At 43.5% G+C, this 25,614-nt stretch overlaps 1 protein-coding gene across 1 annotated transcript in view; it reads left to right on the top strand.

Annotated features, from left to right (window-relative positions):
• dusp22a (dual specificity phosphatase 22a) overlaps positions 1-25,614 on the top strand; it is a 195,937-nt gene that overhangs the window by 145,917 nt on the left and 24,406 nt on the right. The window contains exons 6-7 of the mRNA XM_059993200.1: positions 18,628-18,702; positions 18,824-18,995. Of these exons, the coding sequence (XP_059849183.1) occupies positions 18,628-18,702; positions 18,824-18,995 (247 nt within the window). The remainder of the gene's footprint in view (positions 1-18,627; positions 18,703-18,823; positions 18,996-25,614) is intronic.

The raw sequence follows: 25,614 nt of genomic DNA, 5'->3' as shown, positions 1-25,614 counted from the left end.
TCTAGTCTCATAAAATATGTCAGCGGGAGCTTATTTCTTCTGTCTTTTGTCATGGTGCTGAGATAGGCACAATGTATGAAAAGCTCACAACTGTAGATGTGGAAATCTGAATTAAAAAGATCCTATGTCTGAAAAGTTAACTGTTTATTCCTTTCCATAGATGCTGCCTGACCTGCTGAGTTCCTCCAGTATTTTATATGTGTTATGCTAGAAACGCCCAGCAGGTCCATAAGATCATAAGACATTGGAACAGAATTAGGCCATTCAGCCCACCGAGTCTGCTCTGCATTTGATCATGGCTGATCTATTTCCCTCTGAACCCCATGCTCCTGCCTTCACCCCATAGCCTTTCATGCCCTGGTTTATCAAGGATCTATCAATCTCTGCCTTAAATATACTCAATGACCTGGCCTCCACAGCTGTCTGACAACAAATTCCACAAATTCAGCACCTTCTGGCTAAAGAAATTCCTCCTCATCTCAGTTCTAAATGGACGTCCCTCTATTCTGAGGTTGTGCCCTCTGGTCCTAGATTTCCCCACTATAGGAAACAGCTGCTCCACATCCACTCTATCCATGTCTTTCAACATTCTGTAGGTTTCAATGAGATCCCTCTCAATCCTTCTAAATTCCAGAGCCATCAAATGTTATTCATTCCTGGAATCATTTTCATCAAGTAGCATTTGTTTTTTTTTAATTATAATTTTTTTTTATTGAATTTTCAAATAAGTTACAGAAGGAAAAAAAATCATAAAAAAAATTATCAACCCTTCCACCCTCCCCTTGACCCCTCCCCCCTAACATATCCCTGTAGAAAGAGATAAAAAAAGAGAGAAGAAAAAAGAAAAAACGAAAGAATGCCTGGATATCGGAAGATTCCCACATGCTCCATGGAGTTCATAATAGCTTTAGTATATATATTTATTTCTTTCCCCAGATAGCCAATAGTTTTATCTTCAGAGCACCTATATATTTAATCCTATCGTTTGTAAATAAGGGTGCCAAATTTTCAGAAATATTTCATATTTATTTCTTAAATTATAAGTAATTTTTTCAAGTGGAATGCAGCTGAAAATTTCATTCTTCCAACAATCTATACTTAAGTATGAATCCGATTTCCAAGTAACTGCAATAGCCTTTTTGGCTACTGCCAATGCAATTTTTATGAATTCTTTCTGATATTTATTCAGTTTGGATTTCGGTTTTATCCCTTCAATATCGCCTAGTAAAAATAATGTTGGATTATGTGGAAGTTGTGTTCCAATAACTTGTTCCAATAAAATTCTTAAATTTGTCCAAAAAGGTTAAGATTAGTGCAATATAATTTTTTACATCAATTATATATTACACCACAAAAAATAAATTAATTAAACCCAAATTTATCTGATTAATGTTTCCAATGTAATCAAGAAATTGGTACTTTTTTACACTCTACTTGGTCTTGTTTTAAAATCAAGTAGCGTTTGTGGAGCGAGAAGCAGAGTTAATGCTTAATGGTGATTAAAGATAAAGATTGGCTTTATTTATCAGGTGTACATCAAAACATACCGTGAAATGCATTGTATGTGAGAATGTGCTAAGGGCAAGCCCGCAGTGCCATCACGCTTCTGGTGCTGACATATAGCTTGCCTGTATAACACATACATCTTTAGAATGTGTGAGGAAACCAGAGCATGTGGAGGAAACGTACATGGTCAGACAGAGAATGTATAAATTCCTTACAGCCAGTGACAGCAATTGAACCCTAATCTTACAGCAGACTCTGTAAAGTATAACGATAACCACTATGTTCCCACCTTACCTATCTGCTTATTTGACACTATGTGATAAATTCAAGTGATTCTGCAGATGCTGGAAATCCAGAACAACCCACTGGTATGAGGAACTCAGCAGGTCAGACAGCATCTAATGAAGGGAATAAACAGTCCACATTTTGGGCTGAGACCCTTCATCGGGACTGAAAGATGGAGGAGAGTTATAAAGGGTACAAGAGGTGAGGGAAAGGGCTGGAACGAGAGCTGACAAGCAATAGGGGGATCCAGGTAAGGTAGAGTCATAGGCGGATGGAGGAGGAGAGATTGGAATGAAGATGTGGCTGGTCCCTAGATTACAAAATAAAATTTACCAGCTTTCTTAGCACGATACCCTCAAACATCCAAATTCACAGCTTTCTAAAGCTTTGATCTAATTGATCAGGTCTTATTAAGTAATTTTTTGATGAATTCTGCTGGGTTTTTATCTATGCTTATCCCAGTTTCCGTTTTCCAGTGCTCTCTTCTCTTGCCTTATATCTCACATCACTGATAGAGTCCTTTCGCCCTCAGCCCGTGTTTGATGTTGCTGTCATCAGTCCCTGTTCCTGGTCCACTGCTCTCCCCCAGCCCCCAGGTATCAGCATCAGCTTTATTATCACCGACATTTGTTGTGAAATCTGTTGTTTTATGGCAACAGTAAACGCAATACATAAAATATTATGATAAATTACAATAAGAATTACAGATGATATTAAATTAAATTCAATAAGTAGAACATAAGAGAGCAAAAATTATTGAGGTAGTGTTCATGGGTTGGTTCACTGTCTGTTCAGGAATACGATGGCGGAGGGGCAGAAGCTCTTTGTAAAACATTGAGTGTATGTCTGCAGGGTTCCCCTGCACATCTTCCCTGATGATAGTATATCATCATACATGATGATAGATGATGAGAGAATATCTTGGGTGATGAGAGTCCCAGAATCAGAATCAGGTTTATTATCAATGGCACATATCGTGAAATCCATTAACTTAGCGGCAGCAGTACAATACAATACCTAATAAGTATAGAAATAAATCAATAGCTCAATTACAGTAAGTATATTAATATGTATATTAAATAGTTAAAATAGTGCAAAAACAGAAATAATATGAAAAATGTGAGGTAGAGTTCATGGGTTCAATATCCATTTAGAAATCAAAGGGCAGAGGGGAAGAAGCTGTTCCTGAACACTGAGTGTGTGCCTTCAAGCTTCTGTACCTCCTTTCTGATGGTAACCCTGAAAAGAGGGCATGTCCTGGGTGATGACGGTCCTTAATAATGGACATCGCCTTTTTGAGGCACCACTTCTTGAAGATATCTTGGATACTACTGAGGCTAGTACCCATGACAGAGCTGACCAGTTTTACACCTTTCTCTAACTTCTTGCTGTAGCATCCGTAATGATGGATGCTGCTTTTTTTTGAGGCATTGCCTTTTGAAGATGGCCTTGATTCTGGAGAGGCTAGTGTCTATGATGGAGCTGACTGAGTTTGCAACCCTCTGCAGTTTTTTTCTGATCCTGTGTAGTGGTCCGTCCATACCAGACAATGTTGTAACCAGTTAGAATGCTCTTCATGGTACATCTGTAGAAAATTGCTAGAATCTAAGGTGACATACCAAATCTCCTCAAACTCCTAATGAAATATAGCTGCTGGCATGCCTTCTTTGTAAATACAACATAGTCCTACATATAATGGACACATTAAGGCAGGCAAACACAATCTTTTTTTTTCTGTAATTGCCTTTTCCATTGTAGAGAAGAACATTCAGCTTAAATAGAAGGCTTAAGGAGCTATATTTAGGTTGTTAATGAGTAATGAAGTGTTTAGGAAACCCGGTTGCTATAAGGCGGACGTATAAATCAAGGACTTCTGCATTGTAAGTTTATGGGAGTTTGATGTCTACAGGAATCCCTGGTTCTTGTCTCAGCCACATGCTGGTTTTCTTCCATCACAAGAACTTTTCTTTGGTTTCTTCACTCCGCACCTTCCCAATGCTGCCTCAGTATGGTTCCACTGTTTATTCAGTTTGATGAACTGCTCACTGGAGCTACCCTCTGTTATTCTTTGGAAGTATGAACGCACAGCTACTCAATCCTTAAGCTGTTGAAGTGTTACCTCTGTGACCATTGTCGACACAGGTCCATTATTTAACTCATCTTATTGGTGCCAAAAAGAAAAAAAACCTTGGGTAGATTTTTAGCCCACTGCAATCAAAATTACTTAGGAATGAAACACAAGAGATTCTACAGGTGCTGGAAATCCAGACGAACGCACACAAAATGCTGGAGGAACTCTGCAGATCAGGCAGCATCCATGGAGAGGAATAAAGACAAAGTGTTCTTAGCCCAAAACTTCGATAGTTTATTCCTTCACATAGCTGCTGCCTGACCTGTTGCGTTCCTCCAGTGTTTTGTGTGTGTTACTTAAGAGTGAAAAATAAACTGTTAGTTTTTGAAGTGCTGCAAATAGCAAGACAAGCCATGTCTTTTAGCACTGTATCAACAAATTGTTTAATGGTATCCTTGATAACAGAACACAAGGGCTGTCCATTCTTACTTACGCAAACTAGAAAAGTGCAAATAGCATCGTGATTGATTCATAGGGATGAACTATTTGGTCATTGATGATATCCATAAGTGACATTCCCAACTGCGAGTGGGTTGGTCTTTGATTCGTCTCTTAGAAGTATGATTGATGATATCAAATAGAGCTTTTGTATAAAGATTATGCTGTTTTAATACTAATGTTACAATCAACACAGAAGGTAGAGGGAGATTTTGTTGTAACGATTAGATCTGGAGGAAGTGTGGAAAAGGAATTGTGGGACTGATGTGGCAGCTCTTAAGAAGAGCTATTGAGAGTTTGATGGGCTGGGTGGGCACACCTCTATGCTTTAAAGCATGATGATTCTATTCACTAGTAATTAGTGTTGCTCAAGGAAATCATGATTTTTCTGTCCTATCACATGTTTGGATAGTGGTAACCTTACAAATTACATGAGAAGTTTAAAGATTTGCTTTATTAGCTTTGTCAAATATATATTGAAAACATCAAAACTTACAGTGAAATGCTCGTTAGCCTCAAATCAAATCAACGAGGACTGTGCTGGGCAGTCTGCAAGTATTGCAATCCTTCTAGTGCCAACATAGCTTGCCCATGACTCAGTAACTCTAACCTGTACCTTTCTGGAATGTGGAGGGTAACTGTCACACCCGGAGGAGAGAGAACGTACAAATGCCTCAGAGGCAGGAATTGAACCCTATTTGATGATCGCCTGTCAGGGTATGTTGCAGCCTATGAAACTCAGTATCAAATTCTACAAGTTCGGGTAACTTGCTAAATTACAGAGCGTTTGTTCTATAATTTGTCCATCAGTGATGCTCGTTTTCGTCCATCAGTGATCTCTCTTTTTCCGAGTGCCCTGGCAGTGTAACGGTTAACGTGATGCTCTTATAGCTTGAGGTGTCCGAGTTCAGAGTTCAATTCCACTGCCGTCTGCAAGAAGTTTGTACGTCCTTCCCATGGTTTTCCTCTGGGTGCTCCGGTTTCCTCTCACAATCCAAAGACGTACTGGCTCGCAGGTTTATTGGTCTTTGTAAATTGTCCTGTGATTAGGCTAGGGTAAAGAGGTGGGTTGCTGGGCGGTGTGGCTTGTTGGGCCAGAAGGGCCTGTTCTGTGCTGTATCTCTTAAATGAATTAGCACAGGCTGCACTGCTGGGCAAACCCCACAGCCCTGTATTATGCATATTTCATGTTCCTTTATCCCTGTCCTCACCCTCTAAACTCGCTCATCTTCATTGCTTTTTGTTCCATAACGTCTCTCTCTGACTCTGCCACTAAACTATCAGCCAGGTGACCTCTCCAGCTTAAACTCGCAGTAAGTCTAACCTCTCTCTATCGACGATATTCTCCTTGTCCTGTCTTTTCCCCAGTTTTGCTGGAGTTTAAAACTAACTTGTTTCTCCCTCTCCCTCTTCTGACGAAGGGTCGTGGGGTCATAGAGTAATGCAGCTTGGAAGCAGGCCATTCAGCCCATCACACGGGTCCTATTTGCCCATGTCTGGCCCATATCATTTTAACCCTTTCACATCCATGCACCTATCTAAATGACTTTTGAATGGTGTTATTGGGGGCAGCGTGGTAGCATAGTGGTTAGCATAGTACTATTACAATGCCAGCGACCTGGGTTCACTTCCCGCTATTGTATATGAGGAGTTTGTACACTCACCCCATGACGGGTTTCTGTAAGACCACAAGAGATAGGAGCAGAATTGGGCTATTTGGCTCTTTGACTCAGGCATTTCATCAAGGCATTTCACCATTTTCCCTCTCAGCCCCAGTCTCTAAGACTATAAGATATCAGAGCTAACGGTCTTCAGGTACTCCGGCGTCCTCTCAAACCTCAAAGACAAATGGGTTAGTAGGTTTAATGGTGACCTGGGTGTAACTGGGCAACATCAGCTCATTAGATCAGAAAGGCCTGTTACCACGCTGTATCTCTAAATAAAATAGAACTAAAATACTTGCCTCAAGCACTGTCTCTGGCAACTCATTCCATAGACACATCACCCTCTGTGTGAAGAAGTTGCCTTTCAGATCCCTTATGATTCTTTTACCTCTGACCTCAATCTATGACCTTTAGTCTTTAGTTATCCTTCACTCAGAATAAGACAGTGTGTTTATCCAATTTCTTTTTTTTTTACAATCTTATACACATATTTGGTAGTCTAGTGGATAGTGTAATGCTTTACAGTGTTAGCTGTAGGATTGGGGTTCAGTTCCTGCAGCTGTCAGTAAGGAGTTAGTGTGTTCTCTCCACAACCACATGGGTTTCCTCCTGATGCCGTGGTTTCCTCCCACATTGCAAAGATGTATGAGTTAGGGTTAGGAAGTTGTGGGCATTCACAGGAAGCATTGTGACCTTGCAGGTTGCCCCCAGCACATCTCGTTCTGTGTTGGTCCTTGATGCAAAGAACGAGTTTCACTGTATGTTTTGATGTATGTGTGACAAATAAAGCTAGTTTCTATCTCTGCAAGGTCACCCCTCAGTCTTTAATGTTTCAAGCAGTAAAGTCCTAGCCTGCCCAACTTCTCCTTATAACTCACCCCCTCAAGTTCTGGCAGCATCCCTGTGAATCTTCTCCACACACTTTCCAGTTTAAAGATATCTTTCCTATAGCAGGATGAGCAGGACATCACACAATATTATAAACGAGGTCCAACAATGTCTTGCACAACTGGAACATAATGTTCCAACTCCTGTACTCAGTTCCCTTTTTGACGAAGGCCAATGTGCCATTCACCTTCTTTCACCACCCTGTCTGCTAATGACATGGCTTTAGTGAGCTATTTATCTGTAGTTGGGCCTTCCACTGAAACATTAACTCTCTTTCTCTTTACCCAGGTGCTGTCTGACCTGCTGAGTGCTTCCAGCATTTTCAGTTCTTGTTACCTTTAAGAAAAATTGGACATTCTCTCTAGGGACCCGCATGTGTCACAACTTACCACAACTTGAGAGGCTGAAACTGTGCTGACACTGTTCACTTGTTTGCGTTCAGTTCCGTGACATATTTGAGGGGCCCAGTTTAACCACAGTGCTACATGCATCAATGTTTTTGTCTCCCCAGTATTTTCAATGCGCTCGAAGGAATTCAAGCATATGATGAACCTTCTTTATGTAATTAGCATATTTGCAATAACATTGCAATCCCCAGAGCAAGCAGAATGTTGAATCTGCGTAAATGGTAGAATAGATACATGTTTGTCTTAAAGGTGAAATCAACCCAGGTCATTATATTTTGTTACTGAATGATGATTCTCAAAGATAGGACAGAGAAGTCATAAAGTGAAGTTCTGTGAACAGACGGGTGATTTTGAGGAAACATTGGACATGGACATATAGAAAATAGGAGCAAAATTAATCTCCTTGAGCCTGCTCCATTTTCCCATCTTTCCATGCTCTCCTCTCACAACTACCATTGGGCAGGAGGTACAGGAGCCTTAGGCCCCACATCAGCAGGTCCAGGAGCAGTTCAGCCATCTGGCTCCTGAACTAAGGTGGATAAATCCACTCACCTCAACTCTGAACTGACTCCACAACCTACAGACTCACCTTCATGGGCTCCACATCACATGTTCCCAGTATTATTTATTTATTTGTTTGCAGAATTTGTCTTCTTTTGCACATTGGTTGTTTATGTACAGTTTTTCATAAGTTCTTTTGTATTTTTTTATTTTCCCGGAAATGAATCTAAAAGTAATTTTGTATATGGTGACATATACATAGTTGGAAAGTAAATATACTTTGAACTTGAACTTTCAATGTGATTATAGTGGATCTTTTGTCTCATTACCACATTCCCACTCTTCCCTTGCAAGCCTTTCATGTCTATAATCTATCAATCTCTTCCTTAATCTCTTCTGTGACTTAGCTGACTTGCCATTTTTTTTTGGTAGAGAATTCATATCAGGTCACCATCCCTAAGAGAACAAATTGCTCTTCATCTCTGTCTTACCTTCTGTTCTAAGACTGTGACCCCTCATTCGATGACATTGGTAATAGAAGATACCAATGCATTGAACACTACACTATGGTGGTAAAGCAGATCGAACTACTGCCTTGTGGTAACATTCAATGGCTTTGAGACAAACCTCATGTGCTGTCCGTGTGGAGTTTGCACGATCTAAACAATTTCTAAAGGGATTAGCTTTATTTGTCACTTGTATATTGAGACGTTGAAATATGCAGTGAAATGCAACAATTTTGTCATATCAACTCAGCAGGGATTGCGTTAGGCAGCCTGCCAAGTGTTGCCAGTCTTCTGGTGCCAACATAGCATGCCTATAACTCACCAGCCCTGACCTGTACCTCTTTGGAATGTGGAGGAAACCAGAGCACCTGGAGGAAACCCACACAGTCATGGGGAGAAAATACAAACTCCTTAGAGGCGGAGGCGGCAATTAAACTCAGATCGCTGAAAGCTGTCACAGTAAAGTATTGCACTAACTGCTACGCTAGTGTTCCAGACCTTAAATTCTGCTGGGTAATTTGGCTTCCCGCTGATGTGTTGGTTTGTTAATCGGCTGACGGAATGATACACCTTGTGAAGCGCTCAGACACATCATCAGTGACGTAACCCGGGATCACAGGGTGCTTTGGGTCTTCCACCATCAGACACCCTCGCCTGGGCGAGCCGGCCGGGGTTGACCAGGCCCTGGCTTGTGTCTGAGTAGCGTTCTACCACGGGTCACTCCTCCTGATCCACAGCCATCTCGAGGCTCGCTCTGTTACCCCTGTGGAGCTCCTGATGGCTTTCCTCTTTTGAGCTCCTGAGATGCCCGTCTGGCCTCAGCAAAGGGATTGACCACCAAGCCCTCTGCAGCCCACCTCCCTGAGCATACAGTGTGCCCGCCACCTCTTGCTGCAGCACTCCTCCACCAAGTCTTGGCACTTAGTCTTTTCCCTTTCATAGGCCTCCTCTCTCTGGTCCTCCCAGGGAACGGTCAGCTCCAACATGACCACCTGTCTAGATGTCTGACAGCAGCCCTAGGTCTGGCCTAAGCATGGTCGAGGAGATGTGTTTAGGGAATCTGAGCTGTTTCCCTAGGCCGACTCTCAATTGCCAGTCCTTTGCTATTCCTTGAAGGCTGGCAGATGTCTTGGGTTGGATTTGAGCCTTTTCCCCCGCCTTAATGAAAGCAATTGCTTGCTTTACTGGACAATGGTGTTTGGCTTAGACGAAGGCTATGCACAAGGTGGCCGCCACTGTCTTCAGCACCTGGCTGATGAGACAATGATAACGCCCCTTCCCCCCGGGCTTTTGGGCAGCAGCTGATGATATGCTTCAGTGTCTTCTTCCCTCGGCATAGGGGGCATGGTGGAATAAGTTATCCCTGGTATAGGTAAGTGCCGAAAGAATCAAAAGAAGATTGATGGGCATGTGAAAGAAATAAGTTGTAGAATATAGGGAAATAAGGACAGGGAGAAGGACTAATGGGATTGCACAGTTCAGAGCTGACATGAATCTAGTGGGAAGAAAGGCCTCTTTCTTTCTCATTGTAATGAAAAACCATCCTCCTCAAAGGAGAATCTCTGTCACTTCTGGTAAACTGCAGTTCCCTCAGTTCATTGCAAATATCAGCATGAGTAAGGTAAGGTCCTCAATATTTAAAAAATATTTTTACAGATGCTGCCTGACCTGCAGAGTGTTTCCAGCTGTTTCCATTCTTATATATGGAGGAAAGTACTTGTTTGCTCTGTAGCTGATTTAGGACCATAAGACAATAAGAGTAGAATTAAGCCATCCAGCCCATCAAGTTTGCTTCACCATTCCACCATGCCTGATTTATTACCCCTCTCAACAGTATTCTTCACCTTCTTCTCATAACCTTTGACACACTTTTTAATCAAGAACCTATCAAGCTTCACTTTAAATATACCCAATGACTTGGCCTCCACAACCATCTGTGGCAAGGAACTCCACAGATTCACCACCCTCTGGCTACAGAAATTCCTCCTCATTTCTGTTCTACAGGGGTGTCACTTGGAGACACAACTCGCTGGCGGAGGATTTGCTTGCTCCCTACAAACGTGCACATGCTGCTCTGTGAGACAATGAGCAATTTCCACAGCTGTGAAAGTCCATAGTTCAGTGGGACCTATTCAATGCTCCCATTAATTGGAGACTATGATATAGGAAATGCACAGCTGGCATTGATGAATCCTTGAGACTTCTGCTGTTCTTTGGAAACCTTTAGGTTCCTGGGCTAGGGAAAACAATCTGCTTATTTTAGTTTAAGTTTTGTTCTGCTTCTTTCCTGCTGGCTCTTTTGAACTATCTATCCATCCTTGTCTGGGTATTCTGCCTCCATGAGGTTCAGATTACAGGGAGCTCTTCTCCAGGTACCACAGATAAGACATACGGTAGGAGCAGAATTCGGCCATTTGGCCCGTGGAGTCCGCTCCACCATTCCAACATGGCTGACTTATTGTCCCTCTCAAACGATTCTCCGGCCTTCTCCCCATAACCTTTGACACCCTCTCTAACCACAAACCTTCCGCTGGCTGTCTGTGGCAATGAATTCCATAGATTCACCATCCTTTACTTCCTCATCTCTGTTCTAAAGGGATGACCTTCTATTTTGAGGTTGTGCCTCCAGGTCCTAGAATTTCCCACCATAGGAAACACATCCATTCTACCTAAGTCTTTCCACATTTGATAGGTTTCAATAAGAACTACCCTCGTTCTTCTAAACTCCAGCGAGTACAGGCCTAGAGCCACCAAACACTCCTCATACATCAACCTTTTAATTTCCAGGATCATGGGGATGGGTTGTCAGGGAGGCGAGAAAGATCTTTGAACTCAAAAAGGTAATATTTTCCACAGATGAGGAAGGAAATAAAATTAGTTTTTTATGCTACATATACCATAAGCGTAATTTGGGATCAATTGCCTCAAGAAATTGAAGGGGTGCTGGCAGATGCATTAGGAATGTTTAATGGATGTTAGAGAAGTTCAACTTCAAGTTTAATTGTTATTCAACCATGCACAGGAATACAACCAATCGAAACACCAAGGTTTTCTCTGCTGCCAAGGTGCAAAACACAGTCATACAGAGCACGTGTAATTATGATAGCAACAAAATGTACAGTTACAAAATACATATCGGTCAGGTTCCTGAGAGTCGTGGCCTGTAGATTGATGCTTGTCTTACTGGGAGTGAACACTGGAGGGATGGGCCAGCCCCCAACCCAGTAAGGAATCCGGGATTCTCCTTCACCGGCCACTGCAAAGGGCAACCTGATGCACGAGGGTCTTGATTGTGCAACAAGAGAGGCAACGCAGCACCCCTGCTGTTGGTCTCTCCAATGAACCAGTGAATCGGAGTTGCAGCATCTTACAGCACCGACGTCCAACAGGGTCTTTCTTCTGATCACGAGAAACGTGACAAAACCGATTATTTCCACCATTTGTTGGATTGTGCACCGCCTAGGAGGCTGAAGCAAGCGCACCAAGTCCAGCAGCTCGCTAGTGGGGGAAAAATGGAGGAGTATGTGGGAATAGAACATGAGTAGGTTAAAAGGTCAGCACACCATTGTGGGCCGAAGGGCCTGTACTGTGTTTAATGTTTTATGAATTGAGTGTTGGGGTCAGGGGGAGGGGGCCGTAATGGATAAGGAAGGGCAGAAAATGTAAAATACAGGAATATAAATCTCATCACTTAGAACATAATATTTACCCATGGAGTTAACTTCATATACTGTGAGGAATTACTGCAGCGTCATAACCAAGATCAAACTATGCAATTGCTCTAGTTAAGACAGCAAATTTAAATAATACTGCCTTTGGGTAATTATTTTATTGTCGCTCTGTCAGAGTCGTTGGAGCCTTCTTTCAATTGCTTTTTGTGTAAAAGTGCACTTTGAGACGACTGGCAGATTAAGGTACTCCACGATTGTGTCAGTAGTTACAGCTGAAAACACATGTCATTGCTTAACTCCAGAGATTATCCCCAGAGATGGTCATTATCTGACCTCATCAAGGAACAGAGAAAACACTGAAATTCCAGCCCAGCAACCAGTGTCAGGTTCAGCCGCAGCTTTCAGATCAATTTTCAACAATGCCGGGGCTGTTATACAAAATAAGTAATATAGTAACACACACGAAATGCTGGAGGAGCTCAGCAGGTCAGGCAGCATCCTTGCAGAGGAATAAAGGGCTGATGTTTTGGTCCAAGACCCTTTATCAGGACTGTTTATGCTACTCTGGATTTCCAAAATCTGCAGAATCTCTCGTTAAGATTCTTAATAGGATATGAAATTTCTCCATGTGATAGCATAATTGTGGAGGAAAGCCTTATACATTCTAATGGTATAACTTTGATATATTAATTATTTTATTAATAGGAAACAGAAAGCCATGTGATTATGTGAAGCTTAATTTGTCATTAGCATTTTCGAGCCTTGTAGCTCTTGAGTGGTAGTTGATAGTTTACAGAAGAGATTAGGTTCACAAGTTTAGAGGATTTTTGATTTTGTGCCACCTTTGGAATCTGTGGTGGTAAAAGATTCTTAGCTATAAGCAAGGCTACTTATTTCTATTGCCAATTTCTTTAGAATATTGCTGGCAGCATAACCTTCGAGGAACAGTTGTGGCATGGGCAGTAAATGATGCACTTGTCAGTACTGATACTGTACATAGCAAAATGAAGTCCTTGCCCACTGGGCTCAGTAACTATAAGACCATAAGATATAGGAGCAGAATTAGGCCATTTGGCCCATCGAGTCTGCTCTGCCACTTCATAATGGCTGGTCCATTATTCCTCTCAGTCCTGATCTCCTGCCTTCTCCGCATATCCCTTCGAGCCCCGACCAATCAAGAATCTATCAATCTTTGCCTTAAATACTTGTAAAGAGTAGGCCTCCACAGCTGCCTCTGGCAATGAATTCCACAGGTTCACCACTCTGGCTAAAGTACTGTGCAATGTCAATAAAAAGTCAAAATGCAGTTAAAATTAAGGGCCTGTTTTCCACAATTGGCAAAGGGCAATTAAAAATCTAGAAGACTTCCATGTTATTGTGTCTCCATGCTGAAATACTGCCAAAGGGGAACGGTGCAGTGTATTTCCAAAGAGCCTATTTTGCATTTTGTACATTGTGCAATTTATGAAAGTGGGGTAATTTGCTGCATCACGCCCATAAAGTTCCACGGAGAGTTAAGATTCAAAATTCAAAGATTCAATGTACATTTATTATCAAAGCATGTGTACAGCCCTGAGGTTTGTCCTCCCCCAGGCAGCCATGAAACAAAGGAACTCCATGGAACCCATTCAAAAAAAAACTAAACTCCCAGCACGCGAATAAAAAACAAATTGCGCAAATGGGAAAAAAATGAGTGAAGAACACGTAAAATATCAAACATCAAGCCAGGAGTGCAGTAGTATTCAAGCCACACACACAAAATGCTGGAGGAACTCAGCAGGCCAGGCAGCATCTGTGGAAAAGAGCACAGTTGACGTTTCAGGCCGAGACCCTGCAGTAGTATTCAGTTTAGTTCAGTTCAGTGCCAGGCCACAGGGCCTTTTTTAACCAAAGCACTCCAGCCCGCATCAGTCTTCCTCATGAAAGGTGGTTACCGAGTGCAAGATCCATTTCATGCTTATGGTACTGTAGCCTTGGGGGTTATGGTATTGTAAGTATGTGTAAAAGTACTCTTTAAAAATCATGAACATTTTTGCCTCCATTGCCCCTTCAGATAGTAAATTTCAGCTTTCCATCACCATCTGAGTCAGACAAAGGTTCTTGTCAACTGTCCTCATTTAACCAATTGTCAGTGGTTATTGACCATGTTGGAAAAGGACATGGCACAAAAGTTGCTGGAAGGGTACAGTACTGTGTGAAATTCTTAGGCATATAATCATCTCAAAATTGGCATCTGTACGTCTCGAGATGGTGTAATACTTTTCTGACGGACCTTGGGGTTGTAGATGGGGTTATTTGCACTTTCTTGTATATCCCTGCTCTAGAGTAACAGCCTCATTCACAGCGGCTGCAGGTGAAGGAAGGAAGTGCTCCGGGTGATGTAGATCTGGCTTTTCTGCTGACTCTCTCGTTCATGAGCATGTTGGTCCTTGCTATCTCAGCATGTTGCGCACCTTTTGATTGTGGTCCTCCATGCTGTCTGGTCTTCAACTGTTTCCTCCCACATGCGGTGGTCGATGCCTGCCAGCTTCACGTCACACTTGCAGACATCACTGTAGCAGAGGCATGGTCTTCCTCGTGGGCAGTAACCCTTACTCAGCTCGCCATGCAGCATGTCCTTGGGAAAGCGTCCCTGGTCTTCCATTTTGACATGGCCCAGCCATCTGAGGCGTCTGTGGCTGAGTAGTGCGTGGATGCTGGAGGTGTCAGCCCACTGCAGAACCTCTGTGTTGGTGATCCTGTCCTGCTGGGTGTGCAAGATGTGCCTAAGGCAGTGTAGGTGGAAGGAGCTTGGCCTCTTCTCTTGGCTAATGTATTGTGTCCAAGCCTCGCTTGCATAGAGGAGTGTCCTGACCACACATGCCTGGTACACATGCAGCTTGCTCTTTGTCAGCTGTCTGTTGTTCCACACGCTCTTGATCAGTCTGGCCATGGCAGCTGCAGCTTTGGCAATCCAGCTGTTCACCTCTGCTTTGATGGACAGGGAGCTGGGGATGGTCGACCCAGGGGAAGCGAAGGAGTCAACTACATCAAGAGAGCAACTATCGATGGTGATTTCAGGCAGAAATTCTGCTCCGTGAACCATGATGTTTGTCGTCTTCAGACTGACGGTTAACCCATACTCCTCGCAGGCGTGGGAGAAGCGGTGAATCAGTTGTTGGAGTCCGCCTTCAGTGTGTGACGTCAACGCTGCATCATCAGCAAACAGCATCTCATGGATGAAGGCTGGCCTAACTTTGGTCTTGGAGCACAAGCAACCGATGTTGAACAGCTTGCCATCAGTTCTTACATGAAGCTAGCTGTCTTCAGTGCAGTCTGCCAAAGCTTAGTGAAGGAGCACGGAGAAGAAGATGCCAAAGAGGGTTGGTGGCAAGACACACCTTATGTCACTCTGCTGCCCACTGGAGAGGCATCAGAAGTTGCTCCTTTGAAGCGGACAATGCTGTGCAGTCTTGGGGGGGAGGTGCCAGCCAATCTTTAGCAGGAGCTTGACTACCCCATTTCTGCTGACAAGGTTGAACACTTTGGTCAGATCAATGAAGGTTGTGTACACTGGCTTCTGCTGCTCTCAACACTTCTCCTGCAGCTGGCCCAGTGAGAAGTTCATGTCCACTGTAGACCTGTCTGCTCCAAACCCACACTGGGACTTTGGGTAGACTCTGGATGCAAGGCTCCGAAATCGTGCCAAGACGATGTGGGCGAACACTTTCCCCACAATACTAAGCAGAGAGATGCCACGATAGTTGTAGCAATCGCTACGGTCACCCTTGTTCTTGTACAGTGTGACAACCTTGGCATCTTGCATGTGGCCTTTCTCTCAGCAAAGACATAGGAAAGCAGCAAAGCAGGCTTCCTGCTCATCAGAACTTTGAGGGAATTTTGCCTTTCCCTGGGGTTCCCACTTGTGAGACAGTCGATGGTTTTGCTGAGATCTTCCATAATTGGCAACGCATCAAGCTCTTCCATGACTGGCAAGTCAGACATTGCCTCCAGGGCAGTTTCAGTCACCAAGTTCCGGGTTGCATACAGCTGCAGGTAGTGCTCGACCCAACGTTCGAGCTGCTTGCTCTGGTCTGTGATCACTACTCCACTTTTTAACTTCAGTGGGGCTGTCTTGGTGGCTGCGGGGCCTGTTGCTGACTTGATACCTTCAAACGTCCCTCTTGCATTCCTGCTGTCGGTGGGCAATTGGATTATGCTGCATAAATTCAGCCAGTAGCTGTTTGCGCAACGTCGAGCGATTCGCTGTGCCTTGTTTCTAGCAGCTCTGAGGGCATCGCGTGTGCTGGTGCAGGAGGTTTGCTTGTAGGCCAGCGGGGCTTTCCTCTTTGCCTCGGTCGCTTGCTCTATTTCTTCCCAGTGCACTTCGTGCCAATCTGCGTTCTTGAGCTCCTTTTTCCCAAATGGTGTTCTGCCCGAGGTGTAATGGCATCACAGAGTTGTGGCCACTTGGAGACAATAGAGGTACTGTCACCAGAACCATTCCTCATTGCGGCTTCAAAGGCATCTGTGAATTTCTGTACACTGTCAGAGTTCGCTGTACAGCAGGCGTGGATGCGAGATCAGCCCTTAGTCTTGGAATGATGGAGCCCCCTTTGGTGTTAGCCCCACTCTGCAGACAACAAGGGAACGGTCTGTCTCGCAGTCTGCACTGTGGTACCTGCAAGTGGCAAGGACACCGTTCAGGACCCTGCACCTGGCTTTGATAAAGTTGAACTGATGCCGGTGGTGGGACTCTGGGTGCCTCCAGGAGGCCTTGTGCCATTCCTTACACTGAAAATACGTGTTGGTGATGCACAGTTCATGATGGCAGCACAACTCTAGCAGTCTCTGCCCGTTCTCATTCATCTTGGCAACGCCATGATGGCCAAGGCAAGAAAGCTATGCTTCGTGGTCAATGCCAACCCTAGCACTGACAGGTACAATCCTTTGGTGCTTGGGATTCTAGGCCCGTCCAGGGCCTTGTAGTACTGATGGTTGGCCTCTGTGGAGAACAAAGTGTTGGGACACAGATGCTCAGGAGGTTTGTGGTTCGGAAAGCGACGATAAGCAGAAAGCAAGGATCATTTCTGTTCTGCTTGTTGGTGGTTTCATGGTGGCGATGATAGAGTTCTTCACTGCAAAACCAACCCCCGTACTGCCTTGGCTCTTCATGAGCGAGACCCTGCCAAAAGAAGGTGTAATTGGACTCTCTGATGGAACTGTTATCTGCTGAGCTGCTCTCCTGGAGGCAGGCAATGTTGATGTTCAGCCCGGTGAGCTCCCTGTAATGACAGCCGCTTTGTGGGCATTGTCGACCTGTAGGAGGTTGTCAGTCATGTGGTCGGATGTTCCAGCTTGCGAGGCGAAGGGCTGGCAGCTTCCTAGTTTTAATCCTTCTGCCTGGCGTGGACTCACGGCCTGCTTGTCGAGGTGAACTCTGAGCCCCACTCACCCAGTGAGGCAGGCAGGCAGTGGTGGGGCGGCACCTTACTGGCTGGGGGGGCTGCCCAACTTGAGGCAGGCGGTAGCTGTCCAGTGAGAACCCATAATCTCTTCCACCATCAGAAGTGGCCCCTTGTGCCAGCTGGATGAGCTTATAATGGGTAACTGCCACTTCCTGTGTTGTGACTATACCTTGCAACTTCGCTAGAGTGTCCTCTCCATGGTGGCACAAGGGGATATGGAGTTCTTGGGCTGCCCTGATGTCAAGAGCGTCTGCTCAGCATTGCTGGCAGAGCCCAAAGGAAATGATGAGCCAATATACAGCTGCAGGAGTTGCCAGAAGGTGACGAAGTAAGCAATCCATCTTAGGACTCCGCTCCAGATTTCCTGTAGGACTTTACTCCCACAGTCTTTGCTTTTCCCAAGGCAGTGTGACTATTTACCCATAGCTTTGATGGTGCTGCTGGTGATGATTCCTTTGGCTGTTCCTCCACAGCCTCTGGAAATGATACTAATTCCATTGAGGTTTGGTCCAGTAATCATCAACTGCTGGAGTATACACGTGCCTTAGACTTTTGCACAGTACTGTCGTAATCTTATATATTGCACTGTACTTCTGCAAAAAAAACTAATTTCATGACATATGTGAGTGATGATCAACCTGATTCCGATATGAGTCTCCATATCGACTGGAAGGGGGCAGGGAGAGGGTTGGGAAAAAGGGAAGGCAGAAGGGAGGGAGCGGAAAGCACTCTACAATGATCGATAAACCAACTGTTTGGAATCAAATGACCTTGCCTGGTGACGCAGGGCTGGGTGTGGCACCTGTCCCACATCCCTACCTCGGCGCTCCACCCTCGCCATTCCCAACCTCCTTTGCAAACACCGGATTTACCAACTCACTCTTCCGGTCCACGTTGACAAATACGGTACTGTGCAAAAGTCATAGGCACCCTCGCTATATATATATCTAAGACCTTTACACAGTACTGTAAAAATAGTGAGATAGTGTTATAGTGTTCATGGGCTGATTCATTGTCTGTTCTGAAATCTAATTCTATTCTTGTAATGAGATTACTAGAACTTTATACTATAGTGCAGATTATCAAGTATTTTAAAAGCTTCTGGACTAACTCTTCTCTTCATCTATTCTGCATCTCTTGTGTGTGAAAAATAAAGTAATGCTTCACTGATTTATATTTTTAGGATACAGTACTTTAAGGAATGTATCAAGTTTATCCACGAAAGTCGAATTCACGGTGGAGGATGCATTGTCCATTGGTAGGTGCCATGTCAGTTATTTCTCAATCCATGCTTGCTTTGTTTTCTTCATGTAATGTTACGTTAAGGCGTATTATTCAGCATTTTTCTCTTTATCATCCCACTGCTCCTCGCGGCACAGCTTGGCTGGAGTGTCACGCAGCACAACCATGGTGACGGCATACCTCATGACGGTGACTGATTATAGCTGGGAGGAGTGTTTGTTCGCAGTGAAGTCTGTCCGATCGTATGCCAACCCAAACATTAGCTTCCAGCAACAGCTCCAGGAGTTCGAGGCAACTCTTGTAAAAGAGGTAAGCATAACTTAGGGACCAATGAACTGGCATCTCTGAGGGCAGAAAATGTGATGGAAGTCAGATGTTGTCTATGAATTTGTGTGCCTTTTTATGCACATTATAATGCACATTAGTAAGTAATCGTTGGAAAACATGGATAATACTGCTTCATTCAATCATTGTAAAAGAACTGTCAGAGGGAAAAAGGACTTAATGCACTTAATTTACCTTCAACTATGCTTCCAGTTAACAATGGAAAATAAATGCAGATGCTGAAAATCTGAAATAAAAGCAGAAAATGTTGGAAACACTCAGCAGGTCAGGCTGCATCTGTGGAAGCAGAAACAGGGTTGTTGCTTAGGTCAGAGACAACTGGAAGAGAGGGAAAAGAACAAGATAATTTTACGTTGCAGTGAAGGCTAGGAAGAGATGAATGAGGTAAAGGGAACGTTTGATAGGGTGAAGTCAGGATTACCTAGGGGTAAGTTTTAGAGGTTAGCTACCTGATCGGTTAATGTGGGCAGTTAGAAAGAAAAAGCTGACACAATTCTATGGGATGGGGGAAAAGGAGAGTGAGAATACAGCCAAAGGGACACAAAATGTAGGAAAAGCGGGACTAGTACATACTCAACTGGTCATGCGGTATTAATGGAGAACGAAAATCTGTGCAACTGTCGGAGATGAAAACCTGATGGGTAGAGAAAGAGAGTTAGCTGAAGTCACAGGGATTGATATTGATACCAGAAAGTTGCAATGTGCGCAAGCAGAAGATGAGTTGCTGTCCCTTGGGCTAACCTTGGCCTCATTGGTTGTGCAGGAGCCCACAGGGAGATCAGAGTGGAAATGGGATGCAGGATTAAAGTGGCAGTCAATAGGAAGCCCAGGATTGCCTATATGGACTAATCTTAGATGTCTAGCAAAGGAGTCATCCAATCTCTACTTGGTTTTCCCAGTGTAGAGAAACCCCATTTTGATCACCAAATGCTGTACACTAGATTGGAAAAAGTACAAGTGAATCATTGCTTCATTTGGAAGGACAGTTTATGTTCTGGGATGGTGGGAAGGGAGGATCTGAAATGGCAGGGGTAGCATCTCCTATGATCCATGGAAAAGTGCTGGAAGAAAGGGAGTGGCTGGTGGATCAGGAACTTGTGAAGAAAGTGGGTCCCTTTTGAAATGCTGAAAGGGAAGTTGAGGGGAAGTTATGCCAGGTGGTGGATTCTTGTCGAAGCTGGCATAAGTTGCAAATGCTGCTCCAATGAATGCGGACACTGGAGGGACAGAAGGTGAGCCTTATGAAATTCTGTTGTTGCTCTATCCTGGAGTGGAGGGATGAATCCAGCAGTTAGGAAAATAAAAGAGCTTACTTTGAACTTTGATATATGATCAAAACCTCTCTCTGCTTTGGAGAAATCGGAAAAATGGGAATATCTAAACAGGGTGTGATCTCGGACCCATGATATCACAGATCTTCTCTGTTTTCTCTAAGTACCTCCCTTCATACCCTCTACAGTTTAAAGCTAACTCTCTTCTCTCTTCCAATTCTGAAGTGTCTTCAACCTGAAGTATTGAAATTTTCATAGATGTTGCCTGACTTGCTAAGTTTTTCCTGCATTGTCTGTTTTATATCCCAAGTAATGGAGATTCTAATCAAAGATGCAAACATTTTGTTTTAATTGATCTAACCAACACCTGACACTTTGAACTTTGAACTTGTACAATCCGTGATACAGTTTGATGTAGCAATGCCTCAATCAAACACAGCTGGAAATTGACTACATCTTTTTGGCACTATTTTACAGAAAGGCTCAGAAAAAATATTGTAAATTTATGAGGATTTTAAGCGATGTGACCAACACGACGATATTGTTTTTTGTAGAATAAGTAGACATAAAACATTCTTTGCATACAAATACTATACATTAAATTCTGTTTAAGGTCTCCATTAAGATCTCAAAGATGGCCGACTGACTCCAGATTCCTGAATATACCTTTTGTGTTCAACTTTCACAGAGTACTAATGTATTAATTAAGCCAGGCAGCCAATGTTTGAATTCAGTCAAGGGCACCTTCCTGTGGATTATTTAACCTGGAGAAGGGGTAGGCACGGGAAACATTACGTCATTAATATGCAGTTTTTGCAGCTTTCTTATGTATGCATAGGATTCATGGAGCCATTCCAAGCAGTGGGATACTTTTTAAGTGCCTGTCTTATACATGTGTGTTGGCGCATGGCCAAGTGGTTAAGGCATTGGTCTAGTGATCTGAAGGTGGCTAGTTCAAGCCTCAGCTAAGGCAGTGTGCTGTGTCCTTGAGCAAAGCACTTAACCACACATTGCTCTGTGACAACACAGGCGCCAAGCTGTATCGGCCCTTGCCCTTCCCTTGGACAACATCAGTGGCATGGAGAGGAGAGACTTGCAGCATGGGCAACTGCCGGTCTCCCATACAACCCTGCCCAGGCCTGCACCCTGGAAACTTTTCAAGGTGCAAATCCATGGTCTCTCAAGACTAACGGATGTCTAAAAATTAAAAAAAATAATATATATAAATATTTCTCTCTCTCTCTCTCTCTCTCTCTCTCTCTCTCTCTCTCTTACTCTCTATTTATTTGTCTCTTCAGGCCTGTCATGTTATCATATGGTGTAGAAATAGAATATCAACTCACCTATCGATCATTGACCACCCATTTACATTAATCCTACATTACTCTCATTTTTATTATTCTCTACACATAATCTCTTTCATCTCCAGCATTACCTTTACCCACACATTAGAGGTACCTCACACTGGCCAGCTAACCTTCTAACCCCCTCCCCACCAACATCTTTGAGACTTTGGAGGAAATTGGCGCAGTTAGAGGAATCTGACACAATCACAGGGAGAGTGTGCAAACTCCACACAGGCAGCACATGAGATCAGGATTGGACATGACCACATGGAAGTGCAAGGCAGCAGCTAAATAGTCACACTACTTTGCTCTCCTCTCTCTGCATTAGTATGGAAAGTAACGATATTTTTTGATGAAATTAAAATAGTTGCGAGGACATGCTGTGTTTTAGTTTGAGGAAAAATCCTTTAGCTACCTCAGAAGGAACAAAACAACATAAGAAATAGGAGCAGGAGTAGGCCTTTAGGCCTTCAGGCCTGTCAAGCCTGCTCCGCCATTCAACAAGATCTGGCTGTAGACTTGGCTCCACCTATATGCCTTTTCCCCATAACCCTTAATTTCCCTGCTATGCAAATCAGAATCAGGCTTTGGAAATAAAGTAACTTACCTAAATGCTTCTCTTGTTTATTTGATATTTAATATTGGTCTACTCCATTCATAATCTGAGCCTCACTTCTGGTGAGAAATAAGGTGTACCAAGATCTAGGTTTGTGTGAATTCTGAATGTTAGAAGTCCCATCAAGGATGGAAATTTTCAGCCATTCAGCTTTTTGGTTGTAAGGAAAGTTATTCCATAAGACCACAAGATTATAAGACATAGGAGTAAAATAAGGTCATTGGCCCATTGAGTCTACTCCACCATTCGATCATGTCAGACTTATTACCCTTGTCAACCCCCATTCTTTGATGTCCTTGCTAATTAAGAACCTGTTAATGTCTACTTAAAGTATACCCAATCACTCGGCCTCCACAGCTGCCTGTGGCAATGAATTCCACAGGTTCACCACCTTCTTTGCTAAAGAAAGTCCTCTCTATCTCTGTTCTAAAAGGATGTTCTTGCATTATGAGTCTGTGCCCTCTGGAACTAGACGTTATCAGTGTTGGAAACATCCTCTCCATACCCACTCTTCTAGGCCTTTCAATATTTGATCACAAACAAGAGAAAATCTGCAGATGCTGGAAATCCAATCAACACACACAGTAAGTTGGTGGAACTCAGCAGGCTAGGCAGCAGCTATAGAAAAGAATACAGGCAATGTTTCGGCCATAACCCTTCAACAGGTTTGGAGAAAAAATGATGAGGAGTCAGAGCTGGGGGGAGGGGAGGAAGAGATACGTACAAGATGATAGCTGAAACTTGCAGTGGGGAGGGTGAAGTAAAGAGCTGGGAAGTTGAATGGTGAAAGAGATACAGGGCTGGAGAAGGGGGAATCTAATAGGAGAGGACAGGAGGCCATGGAAGAAAGTAAAAGAGGGGAGAGCACCAAAGGGAGGCAATAGGTAGGCAAGGAGATAAAGTGAGAGAGTGAAAAGAGATGGGAGCCATTACCAGAAGTTAGAGAAATCGATGTTCATGCCATCAGGTTGGAGGCTACCCCAATGGAGTATGAGGTCCTGCTCCTCCAACCTGAGTGTGATCTCATCGCCTGGTAGCCTCCAACCTGACGGCATGAACATTGTTTCTCAAAATTGCTGTAGTGGTCCCCCACACTTCTTTATTCCCCATCTCCTCTTCCCTCCTTCACCTTGTCTGACCATTGCTTCCCTTTGGTATTCCTCCCCCTTTTTTCCTTCCTCCATGGCCTTCTGTCCTCTCCTATTAGATTCCACCATCTCCAGCTCTAAATTGCTTTAACTAATCAACTTGCAGCGCTTTACTTCATCCCTTCCCCTCCTAGTTTCACCTATCACCTTGTCTTTCTTCCTCTCCTATCCCCACCTTTTAACTCTGACTGTTCATCTTTTTTTCTCCAGTCCTGCTGAAGGGTCTTGGCCTAGAACATCAGCTGTATTCTTTTCCATAGATGCTACTTGGCCTGCGGAGTTCCTCCAGCATGTTGTGTGTGCTGCTTTCAATATTTGGTAGGTTTCAATGTAATCCCAACACTCCTCTATTTTTCTAAGCTCCGGCGAGTACAGGCCTGGAGTCATCAAATACTCCTCATTTGCTAACTCTTACATTTGTGGGATTATTCTCATGAACCTCCTCTGGATCCTCTCTAATACCAGCATGTCCTTCCTTAGATAAGGGGCCCAAAGCTGCTCACAATGGTCCAAAGGCTGGCTGAGCAAAGCTTTATAAATTCTCAGCTACAAGAGGTAAAAACAATCATTGGAAGAAGCAATGTTGGAAGTTTTGAGATTTTTCTTAGGAAGATGAGATTATATCCTCTTGAGATGGAATAACAATAGGTGATCTAATGGAAACTAACAAATTTCTAGTATGACTGACAAGGTTGATAGGGAATTGGCATTTACAAGTGCAGGAGTAGCTAGAATAGTCTCAGAGTAAAAGGATGGCCATTCAGAACTGAAATTAGAAGACATGTCGTCACTCAAGAAGACAAAGAGATAAGTATAGTACAAATAAATTCTCTTGGATTCCAGCAGGGTTCAGGTATCGATTTTAACCGCCGTTTCAATGACAAACTCTGCCACCTTCAGGCTGGACATGTCTAGTCTGGTGGTATTTATACCCCCATCATCCGTCCCTCCTGATTGGTTAGTCCTCATCCAATCAGGTTTCTGCTGTCCCACCTTGTTTACAACTGAATTCCAGTTCTTACTTAGAGTGAAACATTCATCTTAGAGCACAGGAGGTGTATCCATTTGGGTTACCTGGAGAAATTAACCGACAGCAGAACATTGCATTTGCAATGGCCATAGGATTGATTTTGACGGCATGAATCTACTGTGCCGTGCAAATGGCTTTTGAGACTGCCTGGTGAAGGAAACCATTGAAATAAAATTAGAGGAAAGGAATTTTAACAAAGACGATTGTAAACAAGGTAGGACAGTAGAAACCTGATTGGATGACGAACCAATCAGGAGGGATGAGCAACAGGGGAATATATACCACCAGACTAGACATGCCCAGGCATCATCCCTGATGAAGATGGCCGAGTTTGTCATTGAAATGTTGGTCAAAATTGATACCTGTACCTGGCTGGAAGCCCAAGAAGAGATTACCATTATAAATATGGGGAAAGCACTGGATTCTTTTTCAGATAAATATACTCTTTAGAAATTATAAGTACATTAAGGCTGATATTTAGAGGTTAAGGTTTATTAAAGTCAAAGATCAACAATGATCAGATTGAATGACAAGGGGTTGAATGGCTGTTTGCAGCTCTTTATTAGTGGAGTTGAGAAATTTCAGCAGTACATGATAGAGGTCATCAGGATATTGAAGGTTTACCACCAAGCTGTTAGGCTTTATGGGCTGTGTTTACTTGAAGGTGTACCTGTCACAATTGGGTATTCTGGTACTGGGAACTAATGTACTGTAAGTATTTTCTTCTAGTTTTGATTTGAGAAGTATGAACCAAGTTTGCAGAGCATAAGCATTTTTAACAAAAAAAAAATCAACCACAGTTTGAATTGTTCAAAACAGCTTTCAATCCAGCATCAGGAACACAATGTTGTGTTGATGCTTGTGTAGGACTGACAGCTCATTACAAACCTGAATGGTAGGCTATTCTGGAGTGTTGAAAAAAGAACTGTTCTGTTTTCAGTGCATCCAGCTGAGGAGTTAGCTTCAAACACAAGGAAGTCTATAGATGTTGGAAATCTGATGCAACCCAGACAAAATGCTGGAGGAACTCAGCAGGTCAGGCAGTATCTGTCGATATTTCATGCCAAGACCCTTCATCAGAACTGAGAAGGAAGGGGGAAAGATGGCAGAATAAATCGGTGGGGGAAGGGAGCAAGGCTAGCTGGAAGGTGAAGGTGAAGCCCGTTGGGTGG

The sequence above is a fragment of the Hypanus sabinus genome, chromosome 17, assembly GCF_030144855.1.
Source record: "Hypanus sabinus isolate sHypSab1 chromosome 17, sHypSab1.hap1, whole genome shotgun sequence".
NCBI lineage: Eukaryota > Metazoa > Chordata > Chondrichthyes > Myliobatiformes > Dasyatidae > Hypanus > Hypanus sabinus.
Note: the sequence above shows the minus strand (reverse complement) of the source record. Positions and strands in the feature narration are given on the sequence as shown.